A 12,950-nucleotide genomic window follows, 5' to 3' on the forward strand; every position below is an offset into this window, starting at 1 on the left:
CCATTTCCTTTTATTTCATTTCCATTTTCCTTTCCTTTATTTTGGTTTACTTTCCCTTCCCTTTCCTTTCCTTCCCTTCACTATCCTTTATTTTATTTTGTTTTGTTTTTCTTTCCTTCAATTTTCTTTCCCTTCCCTTCCTTTCTCTTTCTTTCCTTTCATTCTCTTCCCTTTCCCTTACTTTCTCTTTCCTTCCCATCCTTTCCATTTCCCATTTTTCCTTTTAGTTCCTTTTTCCTTTCTATTTCTTTTTCTTTCCTTTCCATAAATTTACTTTTCCCCTTGTTTCCTTTTTCTTTTCTTTTCTTTTTTCCTTCCATTCCCTCTCCTTTATTTTCTCTTTTCCTTCCTTTTCCATTCTCTTTCTGTTCTCTTTCCTAACCTTTCCTTTTCTTCCCTTCCATTCCCTTTTCTCTTTATTTCATTTCTTTACCTTTTTTACTGTTTCATTTCCTTCCCTTTTTCCTTCAATTCTTTCTTTCCTTTTCTTTCCTTCCATACATTTTTCCTTCTGTTCCCATCCCTTCCCTCCCCTTGTCTTTTCCTTTCCTATTATTTCCTTTCCTTCTCTTTCGTTCCCTTTCCTTAACTTTCCTTTCTTTTTTCTTTTCTTTTCTTTCCTTTCCTTTTTCCTTTCTTTACCTTACATTTCCTATCTTTTCCTTTCCCTTCTCTTCCCTTACATTCCCACTCCGTCCCTTCTCATGTCCCTTCCTGTACCTCCACTTTTTGTTTACTTTCCTATTCTTTTTCGTTTTCTATCTTTTTCCTTTCTTTTTCTTTTCCTTGTTATTTCCTTTCCTTTCATTCCATACCCGTTCCCTTCCATCCCCTTCCCTTTATTTTTTAATTATTTTTATTTTTGTACATTTATTTTTTATTTTTAAATATTAATCACAGATTATTTACTTTGTATCCCAGCTGTAGCCCCCTTCCTCATTCCCTCCCAATTCCACCCTCCCTCCCTCATCTTCTCCCTGCCCCTTTCTCAGTCCACTGATAGGGGAAGGCCTCCTCCCCGACCATCTGACCCTAGCTAATCAGGTATCTTCCAGACTGGCTGCCATGTCCTCCTCTGTGGCCAAGCAAGCCTGGTACTCCCTTGGCAGTGGGGGAAGGTCAAAGAGCCAGCCATTGAGTTCATGTCAGAAATAGTCCTTGTCCCCCTTACTTGCTTACCCACTTGGATATTGAGCTACCATGGGCTACACCTGCTTCTAGCTTATATCCATACAAGGGCCTTGGTTGGAGAAACAGTCTCATAAAAGACCCCTGTGCCTTGATATCTTTGGTCTTTGTGAAGCTCCTGTCTTCTTCAGGTCATACTTACTCCCCCTTCTTTCATGTGATTCCCTGCACTCTGCAAAAGGTTTGGTTATGAGTCTCAGCAGCTGCTTTGATACACTGCTAGGTAGAGTCTTCCCAAAGCCCTCTGTGGTAGTCTCCTGTCCTGTTACTTGTTTTTTCCTACTTCCTATATCCATACCATTTATCTTTCTAAGTGAGGATTGATCATCTTACCCTGGGTCCTCTTTCTTTTTTATCTTTAGGTATACAGATTTTAGTATGTTTATCCTATCTTATAAGACTAGTACCCACTTTAAGTGAGTATATATCGTGTGTGTCTTTCTGCTCCTGTGATACCTCACTCAGAATGATCTTTTCTAGTCCTACCATTTGCCTACAAATTTTATGATTTCCTTGTTTTTAATTGCTGAGTAGTATTCCATTGTGTAAAAGTACCACAATTTCTGTAATCATTCCTCCACTGATGGACATCTGGGTTGTTTCCAGATTCTGGCTATTACGAATAAACCTGCTAAAAACATGGTTAATAAAAGTGCTTGTTGTGTACTTGAGCATCTTTTGGATATATTCCTAGGAGTGGTATAGCTGGATCTGGAGGAAGTGCTATTCCTATTTGTCTGAGATTGATTTCCAAAGTGGTTGTACAAGTTTACATTCCCACCATCAATGGAGGAGTGTTCTCCTTTCCCCACAACCTCTCCAGCATGTGTTGTCACTTGAGTTTTGGATCTTAGCCATTCTGATGGGTGTAAGGTGAAATCACCGGGTCGTTTTGATTTGCATCTCTCTGATGGCTAAGGATGTTGAGCATCTCTTTAAGTGTTTCTCTGCCATTTGATATCCCTCTACAGAGAACTCTCCATTTAGCTCTGTATCCCATTTTTAAATTGTATTACTTGATTTCTGGCTATTTAACTTCTTAAATTCTTTATATATTCTGGATATTAGCCCTCTGTCAGATAGAGGGTTGGTGAAGATCCTTTCCAAGTCTGTAGGCTGTCCTTTTATTCTGACGACAGTGTCCTCTGTTTTACAGAAGCTTTTCCTTTTCATGAGGTCCCAGTGTTGATCGTAGAGCCTGTGCTGTTGGTGTTCTGTTCAGGAAGTTGTCTCTAGTGCCAATGAGATCAAAGTTCTTCTCATTATTTCTTCTAAGAGATTTAGTGTGTCCAGTCCCCCAACATAGGAATGGATACATATATTGTGTTACATTTACGCAATGGAATACTATGCAGCAATTAAAAACAAAGAAATGATGAAATTTTCAGGCAATTGTTGGAAACTAGAAAAGATTATCCTAAGCTATCACAGAAGAAGAAAGACACATGTGTTTTATACTTACTTATAAGTGGATATTAGACGTATAATATAGGATAAACTTACTAAAATCGGTACACCTAAAGAAGTCAAGCAAGAAGGAGGACCATGGGTAAGATGATCAATCCTCATTCATAAAGGCAAACTGGATAGATATGGGAAGATGTTGAAAACAGGGTAAAGGACAGGATCCTACTACAAATGATCTCTTAATGTTTCTAACCATCAGGGTATCAAAGCAGATGCTGAGACTCATAGCCAAACTTTGAGGAGAGTGCAGGGAATCTTATGTAAAAAGGGGTAGGTAAGAAGACCTGGAGGGACAGGAGCTCTGCAAAGAGAGCAGCAGAACCAAAATAGTTGGACCCAGTGGTCTTTTCAGACCATTCAAGGACCATTCATGGATATAACCTAGAACTCCTGCACAGATGTATCCCATGTGGGTCTCCAAGTGGGTTGCCTCATAAGAGGAGGAGGGACTGTCTCTGACATAAATTCAGTGGCAGGCTCTTTGATCACATCCCATTGAGTGGTAGGTAACAGCTTTACCAGGCCACAGAGGAAGACAATTCAGCCAGTCCTGATGAGACCTGATAGGCTAAGGTCAGACTGATGGGAAGGAGGGACATGGGAGGACAAGAGGGAGGGAGGTTGAGATTGGAATGGGATGAGGGAGGGGCTACAGCTGAGATTCAAAGTAGATAAATTGTAATAAAAGAACATATTAAAAAAAAGAATTAGAGGAAGGGATCTAGTATTTCTTCCCTAGAATTAGGGACTGGCTACAATGCTGCTATTGAGGAAAACTAAAATTGACCACTTTTTTTTTTCTCTGACTGAAATATTAAAAAGCAGCTTCTAGCCAAACCAGCAAGGTGTGGTAAAAAAGTGGTTCTTTGATCTGAGGTATTTTAAAATCTTATTTCCATTTCCATTGTCCATTATCCATGACTTCTAATTCTCTAAGAATGAAGTTTAATTTATTACAATGAAGAATATACCCTCCGTAGTATTCTGCTGTAGAGTTTTAGTAACTTCATCCTCCATAATGCCTATTACTCACTCTGCTTGCCTTTGCTCCAAAGCATTTTTCTCATAACAGACTAAACCACCCGATTAGTTAGTCACACCCTGTTGCTGAGATCTGTGTATCTAAACAACTATTAGTTACAAATCAGTTATCTATGGTAGTTCCCTACAGTAAGAGGCTTTATTTTCCCTCATGTAACAAAATAAGATATGAAAACATTAACTTCTATTGTCATGCTAAACCATGAAATTTCTTCTGAAAAATCACTTGAGGAACCTGTGAAACTGATGCTTGAGACTCTATCTGCTCTCATGTTTAGCTTATAGAGTAGAATGTAATAGAATCTTCGGAGTTCAAAAATGAAATAAGTTACCTTAAAATTAATGTTTTTAATGTATTTTTATTTATTATACATTATTCACTTTGTATCACTTTGTATCCCTGCTGCAGCCCTCTCCTTCATCTCCTCAGAATCCAGCTCTCAGATTAGAATCAAATAAATACCACATGGCTGGCAACATGGAGACACATCTTCAACACCAGCATTTTGTAGGCAAAGGCACACAGATATCCATGAGTTTATTCCACACTGTTATACTTTTGGGGTTCAGACCAATAAAGGAAACAGAAATTTTATTACAAATAGTAATACATGAATTTTAAACATAGGTTAAAAATAATGGTTTCAGTTCAGAGAGACTTTAGTACAAATAAATGAGGAACCATCATACTCTCATCATATTCTACCTGAATAAGAGATTTAGAATGGTGTGGTACTGGTTTTGTCATTGTATTTAATTTATTAACATAGGTTAATTGTAATTTTAACTAAATTTTAAATGACTTCTTTCTTGAATGGGTTTTGTGCCTGATGTCAAGACAGGAGTTCTTATCTGGTCTTAACAAAATGATGTAGCACTTGGGGACAAAGATCAAACCAAGGAGAGCTTCACTGGAAGCCAAGACAGAGAAGGCTTCCATAGCCACCATGACCTTCCCCTTTGTGCTGTGGTAGACAGGGAGGAAGGTGACCCACACACAGAAGAACACCTGCATGCTGAATGACAGGAACTTGGCTTCATTGAATGTGTCAGGCAAATTTCTGGACAAGAAGGCCATGGTGTAGCTCCCAAGTGCCAAGGTGCAGAGGTATCCCAGGACACAGTGGAAGGCTACTACTGATCCTTTGTTGCACACAATGGTGATGTGGCCATGTTCAGCATGAGCATCATGATCAATGAAGGGTGGAGAGATAACCAGCCATATTCCACAGAGAACAAATTGGATCAGTGTGCAGATGGGAATGATGAAGTTAGGGGCCCTTGATACCATTAACCACCTCACCAATCTAGCTGAAACAGTGACCTTGAAAGCAATAAACACTGTGATAGCTTTGGCCAATACTGTGGAGAGAGCCACAGTGAACAAGATTCCAAATGCTTTCTGCTGCATGATGCAGGTGACTGTGTTGGGCTGGCCAATGAAGAGCAAGGAACTGAGGAAACAGATGCTGAATGCCAATAGCAGGGTGTAGCTGAGAGCTCTATTATTGGCCTTGACAATGGGTGTGTCTCTATGCTTCAAAAAGACTACAAGAATCACAACTGTGATTGCAGAGAAGCACAGTGATGTGGTGGTGAGAGCCATCCCCAAAGGATCTTCATAGGATAAAAAGCTCACAGATTTCTGGAGGCAGTGGTTCTTCTCTGAGTTTGCATAGTGACTTTCTGGACACATCACACATTGGTCCATATCTGTTCAGAAATTATAAACAGGATTATGAATCAATCCTCAGGTGTTCCCTTTCCCCCAAGTTGTTACTCAGCCTTACTTCATTAAAATGTTTCCTGATTCACCTTTCTTTATTGTTTCAGAAACAAATACTAAGTAGTATATGAATCATTTCAAAACTATACAGCCATTTTTGCCTATGGTGATATTATTCCAGAATCACAGTCCCCTCAGAGACCAGCAGTAGATGACTCAATGCAAGAGCAAGAGAGCTTTATTGCAAGAGCAATAGAACTTGGGACCCAAGTCTCACTGACACAGCAGTAGAGAAGTGGGACACTGAGCCCTGGAAGGAAAAAAAAAACACAAGCAGGGGGTTTCCATGACAGCAAGCAATGGGGTTCATGCCTTGGCATTACAGGATTGGGTAAAAGTCATAGGGGTAAGGTGACCCTCTAGCTGAGGCACATAATCACAACTGGCATTCTTTTAAACTACATCTGGAATGCTGGGGAAAATTTTCCCAACCATTCCTCATTGATTGTTGCCAGGGAGATTGTCTGTGTTTTCTACCAAGTATTTATTCTGTGATATTTCCAGGAAGCTGTTGCTAGGAGAGTTAATTTTGTTTTCTGCTAACAGCAAATTCTGTGACATTTCCTGGTACCTGAGTTCAGTTCCCGGTCAACATGGCTTCTCATTTCAAAATGGAGTCACCCAAGCCAACTTAAACTCTTTATTCACTCCTTTCCTTTTGCAAAAAGAGGCCAGTCTTGGGCTCTTACAATTCATCGTCAGCCTCAAGCTGATGGTATTGGGTTTTTATTACCATTAACTGTATTGTCCCTATTCTTTGTCTAATGTGTCCTAAAAATTTCTTAAACAAGTGTGATCCAAAAGCGACTAAAAGCAGATTTTACCTTTAATCTGTTATAATTCTGGCCCACATCATGAAATTTGCAGGCAAATGGATGTAACTAGATAAAGAAACATCCTGAGTGTGATCATGTATACATATAAAGACAAATTTGGCAGGTATTACTTACAAGAGGATAATAGCATTTTGATTACTAATAACCAAACAACAGTCTACTGATCATGGGCATCAGGATCTTTTTTAAGACTGAAACTCCAACCAAGGACCATGATGGAAATAACCTAGAAACCCTGCACTGATGTAGCCCATTGCAGTTCAGTGTCCATGGGGATTCAGTAGTAAGGGAGATAGGGGCTGTCTCTGACATGAACTCAGTGGTTGACTCTTTGATCACCTACTCTTGAAGGGTGTATCTTACCAGGCTACAGAGGAAGACAATGCAGCCAGTCCAGATGAGACCTGATAGGCTAGGGTCATATATCAGTGGACTGTGGGAGGGGCACAGGGGGAGAAGAAGATGGGAGGGGACAAGGGAAGTGGTACAGCTGGGATACAAAGTGAATAAATTGTAATATATTAAAAACAAATAAAAATTAAAAAGTTGTGGAATTAGCCAGGAAATATTTGATCTGACTTAAGGACCACTCAGGAAGAAGGAGCCCATGAATGACACTTCTTGTATAACAAAGGTCAAGAGACTGGATATCCCAGAACCTAGGATAAAACAATATATAACTGAACTAAAAAAATCAATAAAATTATTCCTAACGATATTCTGCTATATTCTTGGATGAGTGCCTTATCCAATTATCACCACAGAAGTTTCCTCTGTCAGGAGATCAGAGTGGATTCAAAGACCCACAACCAGGCATTATGTTAAGAGAGTCTAAATTGGAGGTCTATATCAAATCCCTCCTCCCAGCAGTCAGGGACTCCCACTAAGAGAGGGTGGTGGGTGGATTGTAAGAGTCAGAGGGGATGGAGGGTACCAGGAGACCAAAGCTCTCTGAATCAACTAAGCAAGATGTATATGAGCTCACAGAGACTGAAACAGCAAATCCAAGGCCTGCGCGAGTACACCAGGATCTCTGCATATATTTTACCTATTAGCCTAGTATTATTATGAGACTCCTGACTATGGGAATGAGTGTGTCTCTGACTCTTTTGCTTTCTTTTGGAACACTTTAAATTTCTAATCAAAGAACAAAAGTCTATCTCTTCTCTCCAAAACCTTTTCCTTGGCTCAGGGATTGCAGACTTCTGTGGAAAAGTTGGAAAGTTCTCTATAAGCCTGTATTTACCTGTCTCATTGGAAATTTCATTGTCTGCACAAGGAGTGCAATCAAAGCAGCAGACAGCCTTGCCTTCCCTGGCAGACTTCCTGAATCCAGGCCTACAGCTCTCACTGAACACAGATTGAGGAATCTAAGAGAAATAAAAACTATTAGCAAATGTTTGGGTTTTTATGAAAAAATTGAGTGAGTGGCATATTTCTAAGCATCATCATATGTTAATCTGGAAATGCTTACATGTACAGTGAAAGATAATAAATTTTGGTATTGCTAATTTTGGAATCTTTTGGGCTACACAACCCACATATTTAAATCTTGGTCCAAAATATGTAGCTGTTGTCACTAAAGTAGTTTTCCAGAAGATCATGGTATGACTTCAGATTCAAACTGTCTCTATACTTACTGGCTACTACAGGAAGTTTTAATATCCAATGTGGTTGTAAATGTTGATTGACAACTCTATGGAACTTGGATTCTTCATTGACACTAGTCTTTGGGCATTTCTGTGAGAAGTTGTATGGAACCATTTACCTGAGGTGGATAAAGCCACCACAAAATGGGGGTCAATAATTCATTATCCTCCTGTCACAGACATAATGAAAAGGAGATGGAAGATGAGCAACTGGGGTTTTTGAACTTTGATTCTGGTCTGTGGGTTTGGTGTCATCACATCCTTTGTCTCATAAACAATATTTTTCCACTATGGTGGACTGTGTGCTCACAGAGTGAGCCAAAACAAACCTGCTCTCCCTAAAGTTGCTTTTGTTTACTGTTTATTTAAAGCAGCAAAGCAAGCACACATACACACACCCATCATGATAATCTATCTTTTTCAGAGGCTAACAATAAAAAATGTCACTTTACCACTCACTGAAATTTCTTAGAATCGGTTACAAAATAAACCTCTCAGTGTTTTGAGGCAATGACAGAAACCTAACAGGCAATATTCGTAAGAAATATGTGGGCATTTATAAGATTTAAAATAAAAATTTCCATTGAATAGAGTGAGGAAATGAGAAAACAGTCCTCATTTGTTGTTTAATTGGCTACTGGGTTGCTGAATATTGATTGATACTGAATAAGTGTCAAATGATCATTGCATCCTGAAAACTACTTTCGTTTGTTGTTTTTTGTTTTAGAGGTCAAAGTGAGTTAAGTCATGACTCACCTTTGTAAATGTTGCAGGCCACTGAATAATCTGCTCAGATAAAGACAACCGTTGACCAAGGGGAGCATCTGAAGAAAAGCTTCCTATTTTCACCTTTAATCCAAGACCCTTTGGAAAATTCCAAAAATTGAGAATGTCATAGTCTGAATCTAAGTGTTTTCTCCCATCAATTACCATGCGACCTCTCACAGGATTTTTCAGTAGGGTGTTCTTTAGGAAAGGTAGGAGCTAAAACAGATGTATAAACATAGCTTGAAGTAATCTAAGATAATAAAAACATTTTTAAAAAAATAGTGCAAAGCTACTCAGTGTTATTACCCCATCATAAAAAAGCATCTTTTCTTTTAATAATTTAGTTTTTATTTATTACAATTTATTCACATCTGTATCCCCCATCCCTTGTTCAAAGAAATCCCTCCTGTGTCCCTCTTCATTGCCCCTATCCTTCCTACAGTCCACTGATAGGGGAGGTCCTTTTCCCCTTCCATCTGACCCTAGCCTATCAGGTCTCATCAGGACTGGTTGCATTGTATTCCTCTGTGGACTGGTAAGGCTTTGCACCCTCAGATGCAGGTGATTAATGAGCCAGTCACTGAGTTCCTGTCAAAGACAGCTCCTGTTCCCCTTACTGGGTTACCCACTTGGACAGTGAGCTTCCCTGGGCTACATCTGTGCAGAAGTTCTAGTTTATCTCCATGAATGGCCCTTGGTTGGAGTATCAGGCTCAGAAAAGACCCCTGTGCCCAGATATTTTGGTTCTGTTGTTCTCCTTGTGGAGCTTCTGCTCCCTCAAGGTCTTTCTATCTCCCCCTTCTTTCATAAGATTCCCTGCACACTTTGCCCAAAGTTTGGTTATGAGTCTCAGCATCTGCTGGGTAGCTGGGTAGATTCTTTCAGAGGACCTCCGTGGTAGGCTCCTGTCCTGTTCCCTGTTTTCTCCTTCTAATGTCTATCCCATTTGCCTTTCTTAATGAGGACTAATATTCTTACCCAGGGTCTTACTTCTTAGTTTCTTTAGGAGTACAGATTTTAGTATGATTATCATATACTATATGTCTAATATCCAATTATAAGTGAGTATATACCATGTGTGTTTTTTTTTTTTGCTTCTGGGATACCTCACTCAGCACGGCAGGATACAGACTGAGAAGAGATCTTCACCAACCCTATATCTGACAAAGGATTCATATCCAGAATGTATAAAGAACTTAAGAAGTTAAACACCCACAAACAAGCTAATCTAATTTAAAAAATGGTGTACAGAACTAAACAGAGAATTCTCAATAGAGGAATATCTAATGGCAGATAAACACTTAAAAATGCTCAATGTCCTTAGTCATCAGGGAAATACAAATCACAATGACCCTGCGATTTCACCTTACACCCATCAGAATGCATAAGAGCAAAAACTCAAATGACAACACATGCTAGAAAGGATGTGGAGAAAGGGGAACCCTCCTCCCTTGATGGTGGGAATGTAAACTTGTACAACCACTTTGGAAATCAATCTGGTGCTTTCTCGGACAATTAGGAATAGTGCTACCTCAAGATCCAGCTCTACACTCTTAGACATATATCCAAAATATTCTCAAGTATACAACCAGGACATTTGCTCAGAATTTTGATAACAGCTTTATTCATAATAGCCAGAATCTGGAAACAACCCAGATGTCCCTCAGTTGAGGAACACATACAGAAATTGTGGTACATTTACACAGTGGAATGCTACTCAGCAATTAAAACAAGGCAATCATTAAATTTGCAGGCAATGGTGGGAACAAGAATTAAAAGCGTCTTAAAGGAGGCATCAGGTTGGCTTGGATTGAAGTGCAATGAATTTTGAAAACCACCTTCTCCTCAAGATAAATCCTTGAACTAAGCACAGCTAAGTCAGCAAGACAACAAATAATGTGGCTTCAGCTGATTCAAATTGCTTTGGAAAGATAGCCAAAACTATGATCTTTTGGAATATATTTAATGCTCCCATCCTTAAAATAATGGCCCTGGTATGGAAAGTACACTTTAAAGTGATCGTTAACTTCATAACCCTGTGGTAGTCCTCAGAAGCATTTCAACCCTTAAGACTCTACTGTTTCTTCCCCTTCTCTGGGTAACAAATCCTTGCTTATTGACAATATGTTCTAAAATCTATGATACCTAATTTGAATGCCTTATGAAATAATAAAACAACACATTGCTGATATTACAACACACAAGAAAGGATATTACCTGCCAGGGGAAGAATTCCTTTTCTTCTTCATTAGTATATGGTTGTGTCTCTATTTGCTGAAGATTCATCTCATGGAGACTGAAGGCCACAGCATAGACAGCATTGTATATATTGCAGCTCTCTTCACTTATGACAGGGTCAAAAAGGTGTCTGGGCAGTAAGTCCAAAGAAGCATTGGGTTGGCAGTTTTCCAAAAGTTGACAATCAGACTCAGAAAATGAGCACTTGAAAAACAGAAACCAAAACTTAGGAAGATAAGTGTCTTCTGAGTATTTGTAGGGATTAACTGTTTGAACAAAATTTGTAAAGTCAACCATCTCTTCATGGTGGTGTGAAAAAATGAGGCTCCCATGGAATGACTCTAACATGAAATAATCAAAATTGTAACTAACATCCCATTGAGAGTTTAGGATCCAGACTTTCCATGTCACTAACAATTCCCCAATAAGTCTCATTAAACCTTGCAAAGAAACAAAGTTCCCATAAATAACTACCACATTAGTTGATGATTCTTGAGTCTTTCTCAGATCTTTCCATAATGCACTGGAATATACATTCCAGGTACGAGGGATCATTTCCAAAAAGCCTAAGCAGATGTTGTTACTCTCCATATCTTCTTGCAAGTCTGACAGAATCTGGATCCCTCTGTGGTCATCTGGGAGGATCAGACCAACCCAGGACCAGCTGAAATGAAGCATCAAAGAAACTATGGCAGTTGACAGATATGTGTCCTTGGGGGCCATCTGATAGAGAGAATTAAACTGACCTTGGTCATTTAAGGTAGAATCAAAAGGCCCAAATGTGAGCTTTAAGAAAAGAAGATTGAAAACAAGAAGGACAACACTGGCATCAAATAGAATATAAGGACTGAATCAACAAATGCAAACAGTCAAGATGAATATAGTTTTCTCATATATTAAAAGGCAAACCCAATAGACACTTTTCTAAAAAAATTATTACTGACAGGTCTCCAGTTTCAGTAATGTAGTTTGTTTCACCCTCTTCTCCTTCCTTTCTATTTTAAGTAATGGAACTGTGGATATATCATCAAGTTCCTTCATACTTTTCTTCATAGATGGTTTATCCAAGTGTTTATTTTACATTTTCAGAAATACAGTAATGTCAAAAAAGAACACTTAACTCCTAGTTTCAACATCCCAATTCTCACCTGAGGTATTTTGTAAAGTTGTAGCAGTTTCCCAAGTTGGAAAGATATTTTCCATGATGTTCCTGTAAGTGCAGCAGGTGACATTCTCCTCAGTCCACAGTTGTAATTAGCTAGTGGTTGTCTCAACATTGTGAGCCAAACAAAAGGAACTATAAGGATACTTGTTTCATAAGGTGCAACATTATAGTGATCAAAGCCAAGAGTTGTGTTGGGTAGAAGATTAGGGTTTCGGTTGATTTCCTCAATGGCAAATACCAGGGACAGAACAAACTGGTAGTTCTTAAACTTATATCTAAAAAGGATTAAAGGTTAAAAAAAAACATACTTGTAGAAGACATAGACCATAAAACTTCCTATAGTTCAAATGCCAATGTTTCTATAAAATCAGTATTTTAATATACTCTCAGCAATGACTGGAATTACAATTGCTCTCTTAAGTAGGTAAGATTAGGTAAAATCCTACAGTATTAACCTTCCTTAGTTATGGTCTCAGGAAATTTAATTTATTATTATTTTGCTTTAGTTATATTGTATGTGTGCAAAAATAAATTGTCCATGAAAAAAACACTGGGTTCAGAGCAAACATCAGAACTTTTGATGTCTGGACCTTGGCCCTTCTGCCTCAACAATTAAGAAATGTTATTATAGCTTGATCCAGTTTTTTTGTGACAATAACTTATTTAGAGTATAACACAAAGTTATTTCAAATCAAATATTGCCATAGTTGTCATTTCTAAGATATTTTCTGAGTATCTTGGCCTGGAATACACCATGTAATGCCCTTGAGCTCATGGAAAACATCTTGTCTCTGCTTTCAGTTGCTGGAATT

The 12,950-nt window shown here is 38.7% G+C and overlaps 1 protein-coding gene across 1 annotated transcript; it reads right to left on the reverse strand.

Annotated features, from left to right (window-relative positions):
• Positions 1–4,101: 4,101 nt before the first annotated feature.
• Positions 4,102–12,415, reverse strand: LOC132651185 (vomeronasal type-2 receptor 116-like; the record flags this gene model as incomplete). Its single annotated transcript, XM_060376443.1, has 5 exons — positions 4,102–5,409; positions 7,565–7,688; positions 8,724–8,951; positions 10,953–11,759; positions 12,122–12,415. Coding segments are annotated over 5 exons (2,379 nt in total), but the record flags the coding sequence as incomplete, so codon positions are not given.
• Positions 12,416–12,950: the final 535 nt, after the last annotated feature.

The sequence above is a fragment of the Meriones unguiculatus genome, assembly GCF_030254825.1.
Source record: "Meriones unguiculatus strain TT.TT164.6M chromosome 13 unlocalized genomic scaffold, Bangor_MerUng_6.1 Chr13_unordered_Scaffold_40, whole genome shotgun sequence".
NCBI lineage: Eukaryota > Metazoa > Chordata > Mammalia > Rodentia > Muridae > Meriones > Meriones unguiculatus.